Raw genomic sequence first — 26274 nt, 5'->3', positions numbered from 1 at the left:
AAAGCTGAAAAACAGCAACTGCAAAAAAAAAAAACAACAAAGAAATTGAATAAAACCATGTTCAAATAAAAATGTTTTCACCTTTTTCTTAGAAATATTTCATGCTTCCTGCCTGACTAATATCAAGTGCAATAGGATTCTATTGATGGGAAGCATTTCAGCAAACAATTGCAGCTCCACCTGATTTCAGGTGGGGATTCTGTTACAACAGGGAAGTCTGCATTTGCAGACCTCAGAGAACATACAGGAATAAATGAAATTTATATTTTTAAAAATGTGAATACATGGGTAACCAGTGTAAATATTAAAACTATATTTAATATATTAAAACTGGTCCAATTATTGATTGTGTCTAGTTTTTTCTCACAGCTACTTTTTGAACAAATTTTGAACAAATATTGTAAATTTAGTAAAGGGTAGACCAGCAAATGAAGAGTTGCAGTAATCCATCCAGGAAGTTATGAATGTGTATATTCGTATCTCTATGGCTCTCTGATCCGGCACTGCTATTTTATTGACAATAGCATGGAGACTCTAACATCAGAGATGAAAAGAAATTCCAACTTAAATTTTGTACGTTCTGTTTCTAAAGATGTGGCAGAAAAATAGTTACATTGGCTCAGTTCAGCAAATAATTAAGCTGTTTACCGTAGATAATAACTGTAGATAGAGAGTCCAGGTGGCATAAAAAAACAGAACACCCTGAGGCCTGTGATGACTGGAGTTTTTATCCTTGGTGTGCACACCTGGTTTCAATTTATTACACAGTATTAACACAGGGAAATGTCATTGGATGACACTTCTAGGTCAACATTTCTGACATCTGGTCAGCCATTTATCCTGGTCTTCATTGAGTATGTGTAAACTATTGACTAACATTTGTGGAGATACTGTATGTTTACAGGCCACACGACCTGTTAGCTCTTTAGAACTAAAAGAAATTGAGAGGTTAGCCCTCCCCAGTAAGGAAGCAAGCATCTGTTCACATCCTTAGTTTTGTTGATAAAATGCAGTTCAATTAAATGATGACATTCATGTCTTCTGATTTGGGAATATATATATATAAATGTTTTTTGTGGACTCTACACTCCATTGTCCAGAAAGTTGTCAGCTGAGCTACTGTACATGAACACTCTATCAGACCTGCATTTTGATTTTAAAATTTGCAGGTTCGCCTTATGTTGGATTCTCTGACATGATACATTATTTAGAAATGGACAAATTTTCTTTGCAGCCATGTTTGTCTGTAGTGGAGCATGCATGATTTAATGATCCAGTCCAAAGAGTTTTTTTTCATGAGCAACCATTTTATTTGACACATGTGCCCTTACCTTAGTGAATGTCACTTTCTTTTTTTCAATAATGAATGGATCAATTCCAAATAATCTGAACCAGAAATTAGAATGGAAAATTTAGTGACCAGTGTTAAATTCTGAGCCATTACACATGCAAAAAGTAGAACTATAAATGTAATTAGAAATATCGTCTAGTCTTTAGCATTGCTTTGGTAAAACGTGTCTTGGGCACATTTAATTACAGCGTACAGATTTCAGCAATATTGAAAATCAAGCTGCAGCTAAAGTATGTTATTTATGATTAACTACAGCGCATATCCAGTATTTTAGGATTGTGTATTTGAATGCTGTTTGGTAAAACTAATTGGATTTTGTATATAGTCTCAAACATTTGCAACTCGTTGCTTTTTCAACTCTATAAATATGTTATCTACAGTACCTTGTAATTTATGGTGTAGCCAGTGAAAGTCTTTCCAAATGCATGTTTATATCTCAGTGTAAAACACTGGCATGGCTGATGTAATGTTTCCCATCCTGAATATACAGATGTTTTATTTCATAAAACAGGCACTCTAGAATTTGATTACTGTGGTCTAGCATCAGAATTTTATTTCTGAAGCTATGAAATTTACATTTTGAATAAAATAAGGTTTGAAACACAGTGAAAGGAGGACAGAAAATGGAAAATGTCATTCTGAAAATAAAGTTAAACACAGGAAAGATATTTAAGTATAACTTCACATACTTTTATGCTAACAATAAGCATTTCCTAAATTTGCACTGGCATAATGGAATACGCTCAGAAAACTACTATGTAAGGGATGTTTATGATTTTTGGACAGCAGACATTTATTCATGTGTTTTCTTTTCATTTTACAGATGGCTGCTGCCCAAGATGCTAAATTTGGCCAGAAGGAGACATCTGACCAGAACTTTGATTACATGTTTAAACTGCTTATCATTGGCAATAGCAGTGTGGGAAAAACGTCTTTTCTTTTCCGCTACGCTGATGACTCTTTCACCTCTGCCTTTGTCAGCACTGTGGGTATTGATTTCAAAGTGAAAACTGTCTATAAGAATGACAAAAGGATTAAACTGCAAATCTGGGTAAGTTAACAAACTGGACTATATTCAAGATCAGCCTACTTATTGAAAGGTGCAGAGGTAGAGAGGTCTCTCAGATCCTCATTAACATTTTAATATTCAATATTAGTGAAATGAATAACGTACAAATGAGTAACGATACAAATAAATGCTGCCAATTTTTATGAAGTAATTCATTTGAAAGGAATGTCACAGAGATAGGAGGCCAGTTGTAGTTTTTTTTCAAGAACCTTTAAAATACTGAAATGTAATGGTAAGCCAGCTATGTCCAAGAGCTCTGAATGGGTGGCTCTAGAGACAGAGAGAGTTGCTTTTCATTTGCAGTGTGGAGTGAGGGGTGATGCAACCAGGGAACAGTTTATCATGAAACTGAAAAATCAATAAATCAATCAATTTTTAACGAAACTCCCATCTATTATTAATGTTAAGGAAGACATTAAGGAAGAAGTACAGGCTGGCATCATGTTATAAATAGAAATGTGTGAAAGTGTGAAAGAATGGAGATAGAAGAGAAAGATAGGTGGGGGTGGAGCAAACAAAAGATAAAAGAAGGGAAAGTGGGGACCAGGTGGTTAAATGGAGGATGATTAGATGGCGGTGTGAGGAACTGATTATAGAGTGAGGTGTGAAAGGCAGCAAGTCAAAAATTGGGGGTTCCCCAATCCTGGTTCTGGGGACCAGAACACTGTTGGTTTTTGTTCCACCTGAGCAATAAATTTAATAATAAAACCCCCAAATAGGCTTAATTCCAACTCTTTAATTTTCAGTAAACATGCAGGAGATTACCTATTGCCTAATGCATTTCTTAAGTAACTTAAAAATCTGTAACCTTTTGAGTAAACAAAAAAACTGCAAGGATTATAGTTAAGTAATTTATTGGTTTCATGAAGGATTCATTGAAGTAAAGAGCTCAGATGCAGATGATGATACTGAGGACAAACAGAGCAGTCAGTGTGGTCATGATCCTGGCTACTCAGACATGAAACTCGAAATACAGTAATTGGAGAGTCGTTTCCCTGATGGAAATGGTGAAGCACTACACTAAACATAATGAGTGACTGGCCAAGCGTGATGCCCTCTAGGTGATCCTGAAGTGGCCAGATGGACCAAGAGTGTGTGTGCTGTTGGAAGTATGTGCAGTTTCTCTAACAGCGTAAAGTGCCTGGTGTGGTTGATAGTTATGGACAGTTTAGAAAAGGAAGAGAGTTCTGGGAGAAAATGGTTTCCACAGAAGTGACATTCTGTGAACCAAAGAAGAACACTGGTGGGACGTGGTTGTGCGTGTGGGCAGTCTTCCTGTGGCTTATATAGTGAAGGTTATTTTTTTTTTTTGCTCAGTGGTGTGCGAGGGATATCCTCTGCCAATGTAAACTCAACATATTTAGGGCTTTGTGTAGGATGTCAGACTCAATGCTGCAGAAATGCTGAACCCTGGAGGAGCTGTGAAAAAGGAAGGGAGGTTTTATTCTTTCCATCAAAATGTTTCTTATTATATTTATTTCATTTTACAAGCTCTTGACCATGTTCTGTGCAGGTATCTTTGAATCTTGGTGAAAGGGCACACAGAGCACCCAGTGTGATCATGATCAACATTATTGCCTTGGAAAGAATTCTGATCTTTACTACTCAGACATGGAACTTAAAGCAATTGAACAGTTGGTCATTGATTATGCTGAGACCTTGTCTGTTGACTGTTTCTAAACTTATAAACCAAACCAATTAACAGAGATGTGTTAGTAAAGCAATTTAAGGAAAAAGGCACAAAAAGAAATAAATGCGTTTAATTGTAGGCCTACCTTTACTAGAGCAATTATTGTTCCTTTCAGTGGTACTGTAGTTAATTAGGAATATAAAGAATAATTTAAGAACTTACAAAATACTAAATGTGTACACAGGCACAACACGTTTATATTTTATTCTGTGGTGTGTAATGTTTTCAGACACATTTGTGCACAATATTTTATGTCCAGAGATACAAAATTAATAAACTGGTCTAAACGTTAGAAACATTTTACTTCAGTGAAAAGAGATGTGTGCTGCAAAATGTCTGAAGCATTGTTTTCACTTAAGTCCAGGGAAATCCATGTTAAACTTTCATTAAAGTACTTGATCTTTTATGTACAATATGTAAGATTGTCACCATAAAATTAACCCTTTTCTCCATCATATGCTTTATACCGAATATATAATTCCCATTGGCTGGCTTTTTATTAAATTTTAAGATTATCCCAGATAACCTTAAAATTGAATGATAACATTATTATTATCATTAGATACAGTAACATTATTTCTTAATGACTGCAGGATAGTTACTGTGGCTGATATTGCCCCAGGCATTAACAAGCAATGGTCACACTGAGTTGCATCAGCCTATGATTTCACTAGTGAGTGAACCCCTCCCCCAATACACACACATGGGAAAAGAAGAAAAGGAAATACATACATAGCATTATGTATAGAATTTGTGTACCTGCTATTTGTGGTGTAATGTGTACTATGCCTTAATAAGTATCTAAAGGAAAACAATTAAAAAGAGAATATAGGATTGTGTTGTACAGTACATTCATATATTTTTATGTCTTACAAAGCATTATTGAATCTTGAAAATTGTATCTTCAAAGTTAATGATGTCTCAGATGACCTTGGGCATCACCAAACTCAAACTCAGAAGAAAAGATGGCATCCAATAATTATAGGTGTTTGAGGATGTCTATTCAGTATTTAGGTGTAGTGGAATTTGGTTTAATACACTTGCCTGAAGACCAGCCCCTGGATGTTGGACAAGGAGTCTCAGACCCCCAATCAGAGTGAGGGTTTAACCAAGGGGAAGCTACCTATACAAAGGCGGATGAGCTGGGATGTGTGAGGTGAAATATGAAAAGAGATAGTTTGTGTATTATAATATACTGTAGTTTGAGAAATGAAACCAGGAATGAATATGATTTTCAACATCTAGGGAAAACACTTGGTTATCATCATCCCTCCTGAACGTCAGCTAAGATCTTCCATTTCTGAGTAACTCGTCAGAGGATGTTAATTTTTACTGACTCATTCTACTCTTTCTATGAGACTCTAAAAAAAGAGTTGCAAGTACCCTACAAAGTGATGCCATAAAGTGAATTATTATTTAAGTCTTACAGCAATGTTTAGTTCACTAATGTAAGAATAGTTTAAATTATATATTTCTCCCTGCCGTGATATGTGAGGAAATATTTATACAGCATTTACTATTTAAATCATATAATTAACTTTTATGTTCTGTATATGGTGTTGGAAACATTCAGATATGATTTGTAGGATAATTAAAGTCCTCATGAGTTTATGATAAATTACTGCTGTTTTGAAATAAAGCATTTTAAACATTTTGAAGTTGCATCTTTAAAGGGTTTTAATGTAATTTAGATAAACTGAACTCAGCATTTCCACAAAGAACAATTAATCACTTGCAGATAAAAGCTGAAATGCCATTTGCCCCTGAATGGGTAGCATAATGAACTGCATATATAAAATGCAATGTCATTGACTTTTGGTTTGTTTAATGAAGATATTTTTGGGGGTTTAGGTAATTCAATTAGGCCGTATTTCATTATTTCAATATTTTGTGTAATAATTAATGTCAAAATCATTTACAAACCTGCAAGGTATACAGTACATACTAGCAGACATTATCTGTCATTCTTATAATTACCACAATGTATATTGATATGCCAGAAATTTGGGATCAATTTTTGTATTGATTCTTCAGGATTTTATTTAAAAACATTTAAAACAAATGGTGACAAAATCATAAATTATATCAAAAAGGAACTCCAGGGATAGTATGGATTTACAGTACAACAGATAAGTCATGCTTAATTAAGAGGTCTTTGAAAATGCAATTGTGCTAATTGTGTTACTGAAGATATAGTTTGGTATATTTAAATGTATAACATTTAAAAGAAAATTGATAAAGTTTCTCAAGATTCTCTTGTAGGCATTCAAGGAGGTGCTTAGAAAACAGAAAACAGAAAACAGAAAATAGAAAACAGAAAATAGTACAGAATGAGTAAATCATTTGCCTAATTTGAGGTGGTGTAATTAGCAATTGGTATCACAGGGATTTGTATTAAGACTTCTGCTTTTCCTAATTTATATTAATTACTTCTTCTGACACAGTAAACTTGTGAAGTTTACAGATGATACCAAAATAGGATGATTGTGAGACTGAAGCTCCAAAGAAAATTTCAAAAAGATCCAGGTATACTTTAAAACTGGTCAGCCAACATGCAGACAACATATGTAGCAATATTGGCAAGTATAGTGTTAAACTATCCAATTAATATTGCGTAAATGCTGAGGTGAATGGAATACTTATGAGAAATACTTAGTTGGCATTTATGTTGACACATCATTTATATCTTCTAGACAATGTGTGGAAGCAGTAAAAAGGCAAATGTAAAGCTAATTAAAAGACATAAGTAACAATCCATTCCATTATTTAGTCCTTAATGCATAAGACTGCTTAATGCATAAGACCTCAATGTTTATCTGTTAGGTAGAGCAGTGATATGATATCTGTTTGGTCCTTAGATGACATAGATATTGTTGCAATGGTTTGGAAAATATGTTAAGAACCTGAGAGCACAAGCTTATTCATTAAATGTTAATAGCTTCTGTCTATTCTTGCAGTTTCAAAGCTATTGAAATTATAGAGTTTGCTTCAGTAATGAATAGAAGTTTAAGCTATTATTTTCCATCACATATACAAAATAAAAAATGAAGTGACAAAAGCAACCCCTGGAGATGTAATCTCAATACCAACCAAGTGAGGAAAATCTAGCATTAATGATTTTGAAACATGGCCTTGCAAGAGAACCTTACTTTATTCAAGCAGCATTTTTAAAGTTATTTTGTAATTACATGTTATCATGAAACTGAAGTGCATGATGCGTTGAAATGCAAAGTAGAAAGCAGAAAAAGAGGCAAAGAAAATGCTGCATTTCTAAATATTTCAGTACGTAAAGAATACCTAAAATATAACTTTCATTAATAATTCATGAAAAGTATTATTCCGAACACCTGTAATTCTTTAATATAAACTTGCACGTCTTCTGTGAAGTAGAATTTAAGAATAGGTTAATAGAACTGCAGTTTTCCGTGTTACTGTTTTAAAACTATTGACAAATCAGTCTTGAAGTGAAAGATGATTATATTGACTAATATTATGAGTCACCCTTCATTTGCATTTGATTAAAAAGGCAATGCACTTTCTGAATTAGATTATAATTTAAGGGATGACAGTTTTCATGTAAGGGAAAATGTTTATGATTTGTACGTACTGTATATACAGTGTAAAATCTTGCACTTCTATGTGAAAACAGCATTGTTTTTTTCTCCTTCAAAAATGTTGACCACAATTGTATTTACTTCACAGCTGCCATTAATGATTTAATGTGATTTACAAAAAGTGATATTTTAGAATTTGTCATCACTGGAAAAGTGCATGTTAGTTTTATCTGCCATAGCTAAATACATCACATATACAGTATTACAGTATATAGAACAGAACAATTCCAAAATGCAATCTAATTCTTTAATTAGATAGTTTACATGTAATATATAAAGGGAAAAATACACAAATGTTGTTTTCCTCTTGTAAAGTGCTATCAATAGCTTTATGTGTTGCAGCCTAAATATAATTTAATTGTCTCAGAAACGGGTTACGCTGGTAGAATGTGGTAATGCCAGTAAATGTTATTATTAAATGCATGGTTTTGCAGATATGTTGAAAAAAACAAAAAAAAATATCTTCAGCAATGTATTGGTGCTATACAAAACAAATAGCAGTTTCTTACTGCTTGTCTTGCATTTTTTTATTTGCTTCTCCAACAATAAATGATTAAAGCAATACACAAAGAAGTGGATTCTGAAAATGTGTGCATTATGAAGTTACTAACCAAATAAATTGGACCTGTTTTTCAGACAAAGAACTGTGAATAAATAAGTGCTGTCAGCAGTTGCTGCCATGGTACCTCAGAAAAGAACAGAACATGTCTCCATAGACTGCATTGTGTTGACTGGTTGTCTGCGTGCTCTTTTTGCTCTAGTGCTTGAAGTTTTGACTCATTGCCTTAGTCAGTTTTTTTTTCCTGTGGGTTCAAAATGCATGTCAGGACATGTAAATAGCAAATGTAAATCAAGATGGGGCTAATCTAGATTGTGAGTACAGATTGCTAGCAAGAACATTATTCTTGAAGACTTCTCTTTGCTTTTAGATCAGCTCCTTGGCCTTCATTGTGAAAGAAGAGACTGCTTCCTTCTTATTTCATCATTCACATGCACTGCAATTTTACAGTACATTTTTCTTTGGCCTTTTTGAAAACGGGGGGTGTTGTGACGAAAGGGAGACCTAAAATGTTCTTCCCTGACAAAGTAATGGTACCTACAATATACAGTACTATACTGTATATCTTATGTGTACTGGTAGTCTGTACTTGTACAGCAATGTGTTTATAAGCATACAGCAGCTGATGTGCAAATTTTGAGGAGTCAGTTATAAATTTGGTGACTTGTGCCATTTTCTCTGAAGCTAAATGATTACTGAATTGTCAGTACAGCAGAGTAAGAAATGAGAACAGATAGTTGATAATATTTTCCTGAAAAAAATTTACAATATTTTTAGCATTACATAGCTAGTTCAGAAATTTCATAAAAGCCTAATGTTATGAATGACCTGGTTCTGTCGAGAACAATATGAAGGCTAATTATTTACATTCTGCTGGAGTCCATAGGCTGTGATCCAGTAGTCGGGAGAAGAAACACCCATGTGTAAATGCCCTATGGAGTACACAGGCTGGAATGTGGCATAATACAATAAACCTGTTATTATAAACAGCCTGCTAAATAAATGAATATTATACCTGTTATGGAACGACAAAGAAATGTTCAGTACATGAACAAACGGGGAAGACTGAGGCAAATAGTAATTTTACCCTTCTAAAACAGTAGGTAGGTTGCATGGTGTATGGGCTATTATCAATGAAAAATAACAGATACATAAATATTGTTGCACTGTGAACGTGAGTAGCAGATACAGTAGCAAGGGTTAGGGTTCATGTGTGTGCTATGCAGGCACAGACAAGGTATGAATTGAATCCTGGATTCAGTTCAGCTTCTGATAGCTGCTGCCACACAGGGTGGATAAATCGTTCTCAAAGTACAGTAAATTGGCTTTGAAATGCCACACTTTGAAAACACACAGATTTGAAGTCTTTAATTAAAGGTTTATTATTTTTCCTATAGTATGTTGTCAAGCATAGGAAAATGATGTACTGTGGAATAGATGAGAATCATTAAAAAGAGGTAATCCTGCATAAAATATGGATTTGTACTGTAGCTTTTTGCCTCATTCTTTTTTGTTGTAGAAAAAATAAATTATTTTAAAATGTATTTACAGTATGTCATAGATAACTGCAACCAAGCTTGAATATACTACAGAAGAGTATGAACCTGATTAGAGCGGTGGACATACTGTAAATACTGTCAGACTCTGTAACACTGGTGTAAATATATATTGTTTCCTATGAATTTGCAATTGCAATTGCAATTTACTGTCCATCAAGGATTTCTCAGTGCAGCCTTGGGAAAGTCCTGAATCTTGACTGTATGGATAATGAGGCCTTGCTTGCTTAGATGTACTGTATGTAGAATTACATCACATGTTAAGAATTACAGCGCCATACCATGAAAAGTATTGCACAGTTTTCACATTTTGGTGCTTTAAAGCCCTCAGTAATGACACAGCAGCTAATGTTGATTACACAACCTACTCCACACATTAAAAGGAAAAAAAAGAAAGAAATTGATAATTAATCTGAAAGAAAAATGGAACAGTCATGATTGCACAAGTTAGATGAGTGGCTACCAGTAGTTCACATGATTTCAGAATTAAATACACCTCCCTCTATATGGCTCCTCAGTCAGGTAGTGAATTTCAAGCAAAAAATGTAACTATGGAGACCAAGCAGCTTATAACGCAGATCCAGGATACAGCTATATAAAGGTGAATAAATGACCTTTAATATTTCTTTGAGCATGGTGAAATAGATCATTAGTGCAAATAGGAGCATGGTGAAATAGGTCATTAGTACTAATAGATCAAATAGTGCAAGGCATGGAAACACAGCCTAGGTTAGGATCACCATCCAAACTGAGAAAGCAGTCATAGACAAATCTGGTTATAGGTACTACTGTGAGGCCAACAGTGACTTTGAAAGAGTTGCAGAGTTCAATGGCTGATATGGAAGAAAATGTCAATTGGTCAAAAATATCCTTGTCAGTCCATAAGCGAAGCTGGTTCGGAACTGAAAAGACATCATTCCACATGGATTTTGGAGCAAAGCACTAAATGATCCTGCAAATATGTGGCAAAGGGTTTTGTGGACAGAAATTGAAACTCTCTGGTCTATATCGAAAGCATTACTGTACGTCTGACACAAACCCAACATGGAGCATCACTCAGTCAACAACTTAAGTACTACTGAGCAGGTTGGAGGCAGCATTATGTTGTAGTTCTTTTGCTCAGCGATTGGGAAGCTTGTCAAGACATACAGGATAATAGAGCAAAGCACATGTACAGTAAATCCTTGTGTAAAACCCTCGTAATATCCTGTCGAAGAAAATTCTTCACTCAGGTTAGGTGTGGTTCAGCAGAGTCCTTCATTCATGCGCATGGAGAGGATACAATCATACAGATATGAGAGCAGTCTCCGAATGATTATGTCAAAGGTAATGGATTTTATACAGCAAGTTCATGGTAACATAGTGTTTTTCTCATACAAATATTTCTTTGTATCTGACCACTTCATTGTTAAGAAATGAAAATTCTCCTTTTATTCTTTTATTAGCTTTATAAAGGAATTGAATACAAATACAATACGTGAAGTTTAAACATTCTGTGGTTATACCATTAGCATCAAAAAGATCAAATGATATGCCTAAAATGTATTCTTTATTACTATCACTAGGCAGAAAAAGCATATTAGCAAGAACAAATAGTTACTATCTTGTACACTTAAAAGGTAAATGCTAAAATTCTTCCTCAATCCAAAACTGGGACAAAAATGTATCATTCAGCCAAAGCACAACACCAGAGCCTGGAATGGCTTAAAAATTAGAAAGTGAAAGTACTTGAGTGGTTCAGCCCTGACCTGAATCCTATATAAAATCAGTGAAAAAATTGAAAACTCCTAATCCTAAAACTAACCCTACCCCTTAAGTGTTCCCCAAGCAACTTTTGCATCAAATTGCACCAAGCCAGTGTACAAAGCTGGCATAGACTTACCCAAAAAGACTTGCTGTTGAAGTTGTCAAGGTGTTTCCACCAAATACCACAAGTTGAATTCTTATGAAGTCATTGTATTTCAATTTTTTTATCTTACTCTCAGAAGTCTTCAGTTTACGCATTCATGTTTTGAATAAATTATTTTTTTTAATGTGTATGCATCATTTTGAATGTGTATGCATCACAAAACACCATAGTAGGGGTCTGAATACTTGCATGCACTACTGTATACTGTATGCTGGAGGTAAGATTAGGTAAGATACTCCATTTGATCTGGTTATCAACTGAAAGCCAAAATCCAGTTCTCATCTGAACAAGTAACTCCCTTGACCAATGTCCTATTTAATGATGTTGGAGTTGTAGAATTATTTGTCTAGTTTTGTCTATCTATGAAATAGTCAGTAAACAGTGAGAAATTTCCATTGCTTGCAAACAAATGACAGTATTCTGACAGCACTAATGCAATTAAGACAAACCTGTACAAGGATTTATCTACCAGAGTTACCAGGTTTACCAGGCTTGCTGTATGTGTTCTAGACATGGACAATGACAAGGCACTGAATGACAGGCTTTATATTTTTGATCAGTGTTGTCTGAGACGCATTCTGTACAGTACGTGTACGTCAGGAAATAAGTAACTCCCTGGCAGCGGTCCAGTGTGAGAATCAGAACAAGTGATTTTGTTGATCAGGTCATGGTATCAGATCAGATACAGCAAAGGACCAAAGGGGTATATGATTCGGCAAGGACCTACAGACACCCAAGAGGCTGGCCAAGAGCTATCTGGCATCAAGCCATTGAGGATGATTAATTGTCTCCTAAAGTGAGCCTGGAGATGTGCACAGGACTAGACTTACCTATAACAGCTCACTGAGGTTACTGTACTCCACATAGTAGCTGACTAGCAATAATGTAGAAAGTGTCCTGAAGACATTCTGAAAAAATACAAGGACACCTTACTGTATGTGCATAAACTTATATACTTTAAAAAACAGTGCACATATTTACAAAAATGGTACATGTAATTGAGTCAGAACTGCTCATTCATTGCATTCTTATTTTTAGTGTATATAATTAAGAGAATTGAAGGTGAATGCAAATGACATGTACAGTACTTAAACTCCAATGTGACCCACACCAGAGGAAAAAAATGACAGCTTCTGAAAATACTGGCCTTTTTAATCTATTTAGTCTAGGTTTTACATTCTTTTATAACCCTTTGAAAATCCTAGCTCCTTCAGGAATATCAAATGAAAGCATGTAATGAAAGGTGTGTCATAATTTATGGTGCAATCTGTCTTGTAAATGCATGAGGCTGTTTAGTTTTTTTAGCCTTTCCAGGGAAATATGATTAAACACGTCAGTATTCTCGTTCTAACAATTACCATATTAGCCCATGCTGTCTTTTAAGTATTGGAAGCTTTCCGAATTAAATTTAAAAAAAGTTTATTTTTTTTAGAGCACCATTTAAATGGGTTCAGAATTTAGTCTTTTAATATTAGAGTTTGAATGTGAATTTTAAGGATCAAGGTATGTAATACTGTATATTAACTTCTGATTAAAAATATTCGACCCAAATCTTTAGCAATTGTTCATCGGGAGGAAAGGATTTTGAGAAATGTCATTAATTTCAATTTCATCATAGGTATTTAATCTTTCTAAATTTCACATACCATCATAGATTTTAAAATTAACCTAATTAAAATGTGTTATAGTAGAAATGAAATCCATTTTTTGTTGGTCTCTACTTACCAAATTGTAATATTGGCTTCTTACTGTCAAAGTGCTCCTTTTCAGAACTTAGGCCTACACCAAACGGTAAAAAAAAATTACCTTTACTTGTGCTGCTAGTGAAAAAGTGGGTGAAAAAGTACTCCTGTTAAAAAGTGTAGATAATGATAATGTTCACATACTGTATTTGCATGTTTTGTTGATGAACAAACTGTAATACTGTAATACTGTAACTCAGTTACAGTATTTGAAAGACCTCTGTGTGCAACTATAGTCATTTACATGCTTTCAGAATAAATATCTGTCTCTGTAAGGTTTTGAATTCATTTGAATGAATGAAAGCCTCTGAATTATCGATGGGAAAAAGACGTGGTTGTTTTATTCTCTACTGACCTAACGTTTAGTAGGGCACACGCAATCTCATGAAGACTGCGCAGAGCCTGTGCTTCAATTCCATTATGTGGCATCTTTAACTGTTTGGAGAGCTGGACTTTGACACTGCCCATTTGCCTGCTTATTCTTATGTGACTGTAAATTGCAGCAAGACAATGTGTCACAACAGCTTTCTTTGGAAATGAGGACATAGAGTTACAGCATGTCTTGGATGCAGTACTCTCCACATGTGAGCTCCATTCAATATCTCTGGGATGAACTGGGATGACATGTGGCATCTAGAGCTCAGAGACCAGTGAGATGGCACATTGTTCGGCATCTGCGACGAGGTGCAAGACATGCAACATGTTTATCTTTTATTACATTTAGCTGTGGCCATGTATGTTACTAGCTTGTGACTTTCACAGTAGACTTCCTGTTTATAAGCACTGTGTCTGGCAAATATTATTCAGTATATTTTACGTATGTTGTGTCTGTTCAACAATACGTCAGTGCATCAGCTATAGATTTTTTTTTTCATTTTACTTATAACTTTGACGTTGTTCAGTTTTGATGCTCTGGAGGTGGCTCACTGCATTACAGTATGTAACGTTATCTTATTGTATAACATTTTATTATTATTTTAGTGTTATTATTGAAACAAATGCACCCTTAAAAAAAGCTTTTGGGTGGTAAACCTGTTTTGTCTCTTCCCATCTATTTTATTTGAAAACATAGAGGCTTTTCACATAGTTGTATTTTTCATTTTTAAAAGCAGTATTTGTTCTATATATTATTAATTAAAGCAGTCTAATTAAGGAATACAAATTTATTATTACATGCAATTTATGTAATATTTGTATGTTAAAATGATATAATCTACAGTATACATATATTTATATTATAAATGGTCAAATCCATCTATCACAGAAATGGACCCAGTTCCATTATAATTTGCCCCAATATATTAAGTTAGCTTCTCTTTTTATGGGACAACATCACAACAGAACCATCTTTTTCTTTAAAACTGGCCCACAATAACTCACTGTTGTTGCTTATTGAACTGGTTCTGTTGTCTGTTCATTTTAATCTCCTTTTTTATAATTACATTTCTTTCTGTAAGTGCAAGACACATTTTGCAGTGTAGTTGTGTTTTACTTGGGGTGCACTAGCCCATGACTGCTTAATGACTTATTCACTATCTGGGTTTAATTTATTAGGCTACACTACAAAGGCAGAAATCAATACACTTGTGCTACAAATTGTGAGATGAGTTTCTGGAGCAAGGCCAGATGCATGACTCTTCTGGCCAGGCGGACAACTGAGATGCCCATCTGCAGAGGCAAGTGGATTAGCAATCGTGGCCTTCATTTAGTTAATTACCTGAGTACAAGCTCAGCATTAAAGAACTGATAGCAACATCATTTTTTATTAACTTTCATGTGACTCCAACATAGATGTAACTTAAGCTAAATTAGATGTAAAATAAAATATACAGCACAGAGAGGAAATAAAGTTTGCTGTAATTAAATTGTGGGTCAAGGTCAGTGGAGCTATCTATTTTAAGCATAGGCTTTGAACCCCAAATATTGTGTGGAAATATATACTTTTCAAATTGCAGAAAGCGGTTTCTGGCTTTTTTTTAACCTTAATGTATTTTGTTTTAATCTAATGTCATCTGTACTTGATATGTTTAGGAAAATCGATCTCCTTCGGTGGTTATTATTCTCCATCTTATTTCCAGGCATGTGTGAGGAGTGTCCATATTTGCATAGTACTGTATACATGAGTGCTGCTTCTCAAAACCATATTTAATAATAAATGGCAAAAGACAGACATGACTGAGGGCACTTTGAGATTATTAAAATATTTCAGTATTAATAATATTCAGTAGGTCAATAATAATAATAATAATTGCTTACACTTACAGTATATAGCACTTTTCTGGACATTCCATTCAAAGCTCTTTACAGGTAATGGGGACTCCCCTCCACCACCACCAATGTGCAGCCCCACCTAGAACGCTCACCACACATCAGCTATCAGTGGGGAGGAGAACAGAGTGATGAAGCCACTGCATAGATAAAATTTGGCCAGGATGCAGGGGTTACACCCCTAGTCTTTTCGAGAAATGCCCTGGGAGTTTTAATGACCATAGAGAGTTAGGATCCTGATTTTATGTCTCATCCGAAGGACGGTGCCTTTTTACAGTATAGTGTCCCGGTCACTATACTGGGGCATTAGGACCCACATAGACCGTAGGGTGAGCGCCCCCTGCTGGCCCCACTAACACCTCTTCTAGTAGCAACCTTAGTTTTTTCCCAGGAGGTCTCCCATCCAGGTACAGACCAGGTTCACACCTGCTTAGCTTCAGTGGGTTGTCAGTTGTGAGTTGGAGGGTGATCTAGCTGCTGGCAATTGGATCTGAATGAATATGATAGAGGGAAACAATGTGTAGAGTGGATTTGGTGTGACTCATCCAGGTGTGGGAATGGCAACCTAGTCAAGCCCTCCCTCACTATATAGAGAGTGAGCTAGGCGGTTTGCTGCAAATGAGTGGTGGGAGGGGTGCAGGAGGGGGGGTTCAGTCATAAACCCACAGATGGGACCTTCACACCATTGGCTCCTTATTCAATGTCTAAACCTGTGGTTCCTCTCGTACTGTGTAGAAATTAGTATTGCAACAACACATCATCAGTAGGGTAAAACTAACGTGATCTAGTCCTGGGTATGATATTCATATACAGTACATATGAGAGTGGAAGTGGGAGAGGCAGGACTCTAACCTTCCTCTTAAAATGATTATATTAACTCCATTAATTGCAATATTAAATATTAAATTATTACATGTAGAAATTCATCTCAGATATTTAATGTAATAACCGTCACATTTGAAAAAAAACTTTTTAGAGTTTTAAAACTACAGCAGTTGAAAACAGGCTGTTCTGTTTTGAGGTTTTAAATGAACCTTCCTTCTTATGGATAATAAGTTCTAATAGGTATTACAGTAACTATATGCTGCAAGGGCCATGCTTTCATAATACATCTGGTCATTCTACATAATTGAATCTGCCACAACTATCCATTTGCATGAGACTGTCACAAAAGATTTGCAATCTTTGATTTGGTTGCATCGTTTGTCCTAGTAACTACATGGATGGGTTTTTCAATTCAGCTGTGACTACTAAAAAAATCAAGTTTTTTATTAAAATAAACATGCTTAATTTGTTATACACAGCATTGTGAATTAATATAAAATGTTTCTGGAAATCCATTGACTGACAGGGTTATAAATAGCTTATTTTTAAATTATTCTCAAGGAAGCTCATGAATAACCAAACATAATAATTATAGACATGTATATCTAAAAGATAGTAGCACATAGACAGTAATTACTGGGACTAAGTAATTATTAGTCCAGTAATTATTTTCCAGAGAAAATGTTTTATTAATTAGTGAAATAAGCTTCAATTAGAATGTTCCTTTTGAAGTTGAAAGTGCACATAAGCCTACAAATAATCATTCTTTCTGTGAGAATAACAAATAAAATTGAGTAGATTGTTTAACATGAAAGAAGAAGCAAAGGTACAACAGTGGCTTCCTTTGATTGTTTGCTTATTTTTATTCTTTACGTTTGTTGTGGTTAATTAAGAGCCTATCATGCCATGTTTGTTTGGAGAGGATATTACCCAAGAGTATACAGTACTTAGTTTACACGAGAATTTACTTGATACTGTTACAAAAAGGGGTAACAAGAATGGTGAATATCAGAAATAGGCCAAGCAAATGAATCAGTAATTAAAATAAATAATCATAACTGCCAACTAGATTTTGCCAAGAATATAGCTGTGTGGTTGGTATAATTAGAAGCACCTGAGTCCTTTGTTCTCTGGCACAGCTTTGGTTAAAAGAATAATAATTAAGGCACAATGGGTTAAACGGATAATATATTCACCCACTAAACAGCACACAACATAAACATACAACATACTAATTACACTTTTACAAACAAGGCATTTCAGAGGCCTACAGGTATGTCCTGATTACACAGAAAAACCCTAGACTGCTTCCAAGTATAGAAATACACTATAACCCCTACATACTGTAGGTCTACAAGAGAGATAAAGTAATGGAGCAGTTCTCTTTTTATTTAACTGACAAGAATTATATAATTTATGTATAATTTATTGATCTCTTTCCTGTAAGGGAGCCCAGTTAAAGGGAAATTAACTTTATTAGATTTGGTCCCACACAAACATATTGCAACATCTCAAAGCCAAGCTTGGCACTAAATAGGTTTCACTGCAAAGCTTCAGAATAAGCTGATTTGAAAATGCTTTGTGATAGTAAAGAGGCAAAAATGCATCCATAAAAGTCAAATAATTAGCTATTTTTTTCTGATACATTAGCTTAAGCATTTTACTTGGCTTGCAGAGAATGTTGTAGATTAATTTAAAACTATTTTATATACTGTGATCAGAGGCGACAGGCAAAACTATAAGCAAAAAATATACCATTTCTAGGTGCTTATATAATTAGACATGACATGAACAGCCTCCTGTGTTTCCTTATAAAGGAACGAAACACTGCTCTAGAACAAAGGTATATCTGAAACAACTGTATATTTAAAGGTCAGCACAGAAATAATGTCCAGTTGTCTCACAACTGTCATATCCTAAATAAAGACCTGTCACTACCAATTTGACCTGACAGGGGTATCGCCTGTTTTCTTAACTTAAAGGAACTACTTTAAACACAGTACACACAATATAGGGATAATACAAATATCTCTGAAATGTCTTGGAATTTGTATGGCTATCGAGAATAAAAGATGAAGGTGAATGCAAAGAAGACCACTAGGCTCTGACAGGTTGTAATCAGACATTTACCTGATTTCATGGGTGACCAAAGTAAATGTGCACACAGAATTTTGAATTGGGCAATGACCGATGGATTTCGGCTGTGAGTCAGAAAAAAGTAGTGGTCATAAAGGGCCCATCTGCAGTCTAATTGTCTCTTCACAGAAAAGTCAGGTTTTAATGTATTTTAGGAGATAAGAAAGGTTAACATCAGAAGCCAAGTACTGGGGAAGTTACAGTTGTGGTTAGACATGTAGAGGTGTGGATGGTATCCATCCTTTCTAAAGCTTATATTGTATCTATCATTTTAGTTGGTGGTTTTATTTTAAACCATCGTTAAAAGTAAATCTAGAAAGCTTCATTTCTTGTGAAGGTCAAAGTGTTTCACAGTACATAAGAGGATCCCTGAGACCCAGAAACCGCAAGTGGGGATCTTTCATTCTGGAGACTAAAAAACAAGATAACAGCCACACCATGTGACTATTCACTTTGCCATAAACACTGTATTATTATAGGTACAAGCACATGCTCATCAGGATTTATATCTACAGAACAACAATTATCAGTATTTTCAGTAAATAACAAAAGTTGTTAAAAATCCAACATTGAGGTGAAGCCATGTGCCCTGCTAGCATACTGTAATTCTCCCACTGTTGCAACTTTTTATAGGTTTTAACAATCCAGTAAAAATTCACGCTTTCACCTGGGGGGTTGTATTACATACTGTAGGTGAAATAAATACTCTAAAATAATGACAATAATATGGGTTCCAGCATATTCGTTAACTGACACCGTAGTTAATATTCAGACCTGTACAGATGTTTGAGAAACAAAAACAAAATTTAAACTGGTTCAGTGTAAAATATCACATGCAAGTAGCAAGTATACAGGTTTTAAATATCAAATGGAGGTATTGAACAAGAAGAAGCAAGATGTGCAAGATACATTTACTGTACAGTATGTTCACCTTCCATCATGTTGTATAAGAAAACAATAAGAAAATCCCAAGAAAAAGTTTGATCACCATGCTCCAACAGATGTTGCTGCCTTAGAGAAAGTACTGTACAAAGGAGAGAGATTAATTCTTTGGTTTTTGAGAGACTACATCTAATGTAAATTTAAAAAGTATTGAGCGAGTCAATCTGGGGGATATTTTCAAGTTCAATAATAATTCAAGGAACCATAGACAGGAAAAAAATATGTGAGGGAACATTTATGTAGTATAGAAATGCCTTTTTACTCATAGATTCATGGACATCTGGACGTCCATGTTGTTGAAGATGACTCTAGGGAATGGTATGAAATGGGTTTATGGTTTTCTTAAATCATTTAGAACCTTTCAGCTGTACAAGGAAGGTGGGGCAAATTGCACAATGTTTGTTACCTGTTTTTTTAGGAATACATCCTAGGGGAGTTTATTTCAATTAAAATGATAGAAATAGAAATTGGAATATTTGTGGACATTAAAGTATTGTTTCACCATTTGTTTTTTAAATAGAAGGAGGTATATATTACGTTTTTTACTCTTGAAGTCTTGAACTTCAAACCATAATAATATGCTTAAAATATAATAATATGCTTTTCCGATATCATTAATTATCACAATGCATTTTGATGAAACTCCTTGTTAATCATATGGATTTTTTTATCTCCGAATCTTTAGCTTATCTCAAGGTTGTAAGGGAGGGAAGGCACTGTGACCTCTGGAACTCTGGCCAGATGGCTAACTACAACTTCTCTTAATAGCTAATTGTTCTGAACATGATCTTAACCATACACCCTGACAAATTCCTTGTAACCATGGAAATCTTGCCGTTACTGAGCTGTATAAAGGTAACTGCTTCCTTTGTATTCCCTGAACATCCCTACTATTAAGGTGTCCCTTGTATGCATACAATAATACTGTTTACACTCTCATCCCAGGGCAAGAACTCTTCTGTTACAACAATTTGGTTTTTACAGTATTCTGATTTACAAAATATTATTTTAACGTTCTGGGAAACACAAGATTTCTGATAAAAAACTTAGTTTACAAAGGTGAAAGCTGACGACCAATGGATTAAATTATATCTAAGAAAAAAAGCAGCTGTGTTTTACTACAGTGTATTGATGTTCTACAGTTGTAACACACTGCTCTTTAAACAAAATTAAACATTTAAATTATAGAAAGCAAAAATAATATATATTGAAATATAGAACAATACCTAAAAAGGAAAAGCAGTAATTGTATTCATAAATAATCCATTGCTAAAGCATTCCATTTACTTCTCAGTGATACAGTACATCTTTAAATCTTTCCTCCTGAGATGCATTACACAATAATAAAAAAAAATATTATTCTACCAAATTTGACATAAAGCTGGCAGGTTTGTGTGGCGGTGCAGAATTTAGTGTCACTGCAAGCCTTCAAATTCAAAACGAATTTAAGTAGATTTTGATTACAAGTGAAGAGACGCAGGAAGCTTTTTCAGATGCTATCAGCGTTCGTTAGTTATTATTATCTTTACAGCCACTGCCTTGAAGGGCACAGGGCAGCTTTATCAACGGCTCTGTTTTCAGTAATTAGAGGTCTTGAGCTCCTCACTTTGTGTCTAAACACAAGCTAGGTAGACTATAAAAGAAAGGGGGTCTGCATGCAATCTAATTATTAGCATTAGAGAACCATGACTTTCTACTTCTAATTGGTTTCTGCTTGAACGTTCTTGAGGATTTGTTTGCTTCCCATGATGCAGCCATTTCCCTGCTGGTTCTCCCTGATAAGGGGAGAGCCACTATCATTGCACAACCCCGTGACTGAAAATAAAGTCTCTTTTTGGCATGGATCATTTCATAATATGGGCCACAGTTAACAGATTTTGATGTTACTGTATAGCAAAAAATTAAAGAGTGGTTGCGGGGGTTTTGCTGTCAGTCTAAAGTGTTTAAATGTATTGGCTATTTCGCTGCAAATTACAGTGCAAAAGGATTTTACTGAATAATGTTGAACATCATCGTCCTTCTCCTTTCCCAGTCAAATTTAGAGTTGTTGCAGTATTCCTACTGGAACGTCTCATCACCATTCATACAATTTTTGAACCAGTTAATAAGTCTGCTTTTTCTCCCTCTACTGACCAATGTAACACATTCATGCATTTTTTTCACAGTACAATACATAACATTAATAACCAGATGCTGACCTCATCTCCTGTAGTCATGACAACTGTGCCCTCTTCTGCTTTCACAGATTTGAGAATCTCTCATTTTACTGTTGTTGACACAACATATGTGAATTGGTATCTAAAATGAGACCAAGTACTTGTGTAATGGAGCCTATTTCCACACCCCTACTTAGATCTAGCTTCTCTGCGTTTTGTCCATTTATTACTACCTTATCAATCAGTCCCTTTAATCTGTTCTTGCTCATGTAGGTTTAAAGTCTGCTCTAATATAACACCTTTGATGAAAAGATTTAACAAAATACTCACCCACTTAACAATTACCATCCTATTTCCAATTCGTTTTTTCTTGAAAACATTCTGAAATGCACAGTACCAGCTCATTGTCAGTGTTATGTTTCATCTAATGAGCTCTATGAACCTTTACGGTTAGGGTTTAACAAAATCAGAATCCTTTTCAAGATAGTGATTCACTGATATGTTGTGACTCTGAATGACTTAATATTATCATCTCAGAATGACATAAAGTGCAACTTTTGATACTGTCAATTATGGCATCTTACTCTGAACCATGAAAATAGATTACTTTTACTTATCTTTGTTTTGTTGTTTGATTTACTTCGTTTTACAAAAGGGTGTCACTTTGTAAACCTTGGGTGATTTAAATCTGGTGATTTTATCCTGCTTGTTTAGAATGTTCCTCAGGGGCCTGTGTTGGGACTGATGTCATGGACTTGAGTTATACTGCCATGCTGATGCCACTCAGATTTACGTATATCACCAGCTCAGGTGCTAAATGTTGGTGTTTTCTGCACTTTACATTTGCCTGACAAAACTGAGATTACACTTGTAGACATCCCCAATTAGGCTTGCAAATGTAGTGGCTTCATTGGTGTTGATGATGCTGAAATTAAAACCATGATGAATGTAAGAAACCTTGGTATTGTTTTTGATCCTATTGTGATTTGATACTCATGGTTGGAATGGCACATGGGTATCTTTTAATCACCTGCACAATATTGCTCGCTTAAGGCACTTGATCTGTTGTCCATCTGATGCTTAAATATTGATACATGGCATTATTTAGTCAAGATTAGATTAGGGTAACAGCTTACTGGAGTAACCAGTAAAGCTCTAAATAAGCTGAAGTACAGTACGTCCAGAATGCTTTGATGTGTGTATTCACTAAAACTATTGTACTTCAGCATTTAAAGGAGAGCTGTAATGCTACTTTTTTATTTTTAGATTGAATTGGCATTCATGAGTACATTTCAAATCACAACGAAAGTTACAGTAAATGTTCACAATGACGTATAATGTGCAATTTACATCATGAAATAGATTAAATTTCCAGGTATGCTCATCTCAGATTCTACATTTTTAGAAAGAGGCAACCAAACTTCTGGTGAGATGAAGCAGCCCTATTATATTGTAAACAAGCAGGCTTGTGAGTACTGTACATTTCTTTTAATTTAATAGAAATACTGCTCTTTACTTTGCCGACAAGATACAGTACAACTTACTTGCTAACTCTGCATGCAAATCAGGTTGGAAAAGTTCTGCAGTGAAATGTCTGCTGCACAACATGTACTTATTCACACGTACTTCTTATTACATTAGTCATTACAGTGACTAGTGAGCAGGAAGGGCTTCATCACATCGCAAATCACATGAACTCTTGCTCTCACCAGTGGCAAGACCAGGAGTTTGCGACAACATGGCAACTGTAAGGTACTTTCACAAGGATTTTATGCTTAATTTGGAATTTTGTAAAATTTGTGAATATCTGTTCTTTAATATGGTTGTCCTAGTGATCTCCTAGTGAAGTTAATTATCTGAGTAAATTATTAGGTACAACCTATTCCACTTTCTTCTGTTTGCCTGATTGTTCAAGGACAGATAGATAAATACAGGAAAACAATATCCATTGTTCCAAACATTCTCAGTAAGGTGACCAAGCTGGGAAGTGCAAAATGTGCTAACTTTTCTGTCCTCCACATTATTCACAACAATATGTACATTTAAAAAAAATGTTAAATTTCAACAATAAATGGTACTCCTAATGTCTCCACTCTTAGTATTAATGTTGTTCTGGTCAGTTCAGGAATCACTTAATGAATCTGTAACTTGCCTTTGTTTTTAAGTATGTACGAATGTAAGATTTTGTATATTCTGTTGACAGAGCTCTAGGTTTATACTTTTATTCTTTTAATTAAAATCCACACCAAATAAATGCAGCACTTATTTCATCCATTCTCATTTGTTTTACCGCCTTCATTAAATTTTTTCTTAAATCACTCTTTAAAGACATATTCAACTATGAAACTTCACAGAACAGAATTCACAGCAACAGGGACACTTTCTAATACATTGTTTCAGTCAAGGTCTCATACTATAGCAACCCTATTTCCAACCCTAGGAAAGAGTTAAAAAGACAGGCTTAACCTTTATGTTTGGTTGCTGTGAATCTGGTAGTTTAATATTTTTTTAATAAAATTATCTGGAGCAATAAACCTGGAATTATTGCAACAGGTCTGCAATTGTTACAGCTCTCCTTGTTTTATAGCTTTTACCTACTGTATCTCTTCAAGGCAAGTAAGACAGAAGTACAGTACATGGAGTACAGTCAACAAGCAATAGCTCTATCACAGTATTATCCAGAACTATGACATTGTGGTGATCATGGGCTTATTCATCACAGGAATCAAATGTCATTCAGGTCTTTTTCCACATTGAATTTTTGCAATTAACCACTCATGCTTGAAGGGTAACATTAAATGTCAAAGACTGATTTTGGTGTTAAAATGCAGCAGATAAATGCAATATATTGATTTTTGTACTCTTTAAACATGATGTTATTGAAGCCCTTTTATTATTATTAACCTGAGGCATGCAACATTAACTAATGTCCTCTTTTTTAACTAATGAATCAATTAAAATGATTTTCATCAGCAGGAAATGTTCCTGAAATATTTTTGAACCACCAAATACGGGGTATTTAACCTAGACAGCTCACAATTAGTTAATGCGAGTCTTAATGGCTAGGCTATCTAATGAAAAATTGTTCATGTTTTGAAATGAAAGTGCGTGTCTTGCAATGTTGCATTTATCTAGTTATCTTTTTGACTTTTCATTAGTATGTCCTCTCTTGATTTGTACACTTGTAATCTAATAGAGTCTTATGGAGCCAACAAAATACATACTCATTTTTTCACACTGTAAAGTAGGACAAAACATAGCCTTTCTCTTCCTCTTTCATGGGAATAAGTAATTGATCTTGTTTTACATTGTATATACTTTTAGCTCAGCTATGTATTGTAAATACATCAAGTTCAACAATCTAAATCTCCATTACCAAATGAAATGGCAGCTGAGATGTCTTAAGGTCAGTGATTTTTAAGTACTGTCTGGGCACTGTGCTGCTTAGCAAAGAGATGTGAAATTGCTATGGTAACATCCTGGCAGAAGAATAGGTCAATTTTTATTATGGAGTTCTAGGTTTATGCTTTTATTCTGCCTAGCTTGGCTGGAGATAAATGCCAGTAAACACAGCCTTTGTAGTGCCAATTAATCAGAAAATCTGAAAATTATCATTTATCTTAATACGTTTCTCATAATTACAGTATCAGGGGATGTTTGATTCTAAATTTGTTTCATTAACAATAAGAAAGCACAAGAACTCAAGATAACTGGTTGAATTTTGATTAATGTCAACCTTTATCCTTCACAACATATTTCATTCTTTCTAAGAGGAAAATTGTATATATTTTTATCTTTAAAAATATGGCTATTTTTTGTTTCTTGTGCTCTGTATTTATAATGGGTATGTTTTGTTGAATAAAAGCTGAGGCTGTGCATCTTTTTTTTAAAAATAAAAAAAGTAAAGCAGCATATTAACTCATCAATGTTTTGTTTGTAGGACACAGCAGGACAGGAGCGTTACAGAACAATTACAACAGCATACTACCGTGGTGCAATGGGGTTTATTTTGATGTACGACATAACCAATGAAGAATCATTTAGTGCAGTACAAGACTGGTAAGTTAAACTCTTGTTACAGTCATAATAAAACCAAAGGACTTCACTTTAGAATTTAGAATAGGAATGCCAATGTAAAGAGTAAAACAAGAACAATAATCAAATCTGATTAAATTAAGGGCTTCAGAGTAAGTGAACATAGCAGTATCAAGATCATATTGTCCAAATCAAATCTGTAGCATTTAGTTCTGGGAGTCAAAATAAATTCAACAATCCTGCATTGTAGAACTGCTAACTAATCGCTCCAGCAACTCATTATTATTCTCTGCAGGACTAAGCATGACTAGGCAGTAACAGTGTGTATCCTCTAAGGCAGTCATACTCAAGTTACACACTTTTAGGTCATTATAAGAGGCTACTGGCAAGACAGAAGAAGCTATGTGTTTCTCCAGTTCCCT

General features: G+C 34.7%; 1 protein-coding gene across 1 annotated transcript in view; it reads left to right on the top strand.

Annotated features, from left to right (window-relative positions):
* The first annotated feature begins 2174 nt into the window (after nt 1–2174).
* The window catches only part of rab3c (RAB3C, member RAS oncogene family), a 46473-nt gene continuing 22373 nt past the window's right edge, over nt 2175–26274 (top strand). Inside the window, exons 1-2 of the mRNA XM_088912394.1 lie at nt 2175–2402; nt 25758–25876. Coding sequence (XP_088768520.1) covers nt 2175–2402; nt 25758–25876 — 347 coding nt within the window. The remainder of the gene's footprint in view (nt 2403–25757; nt 25877–26274) is intronic.

This window comes from Atractosteus spatula, chromosome 3, assembly GCF_055471065.1.
Source record: "Atractosteus spatula isolate fAtrSpa1 chromosome 3, fAtrSpa1.hap1, whole genome shotgun sequence".
Taxonomy (NCBI): Eukaryota; Metazoa; Chordata; class Actinopteri; order Semionotiformes; family Lepisosteidae; genus Atractosteus; species Atractosteus spatula.
This window is presented reverse-complemented; position numbering and strand designations above follow the sequence as displayed.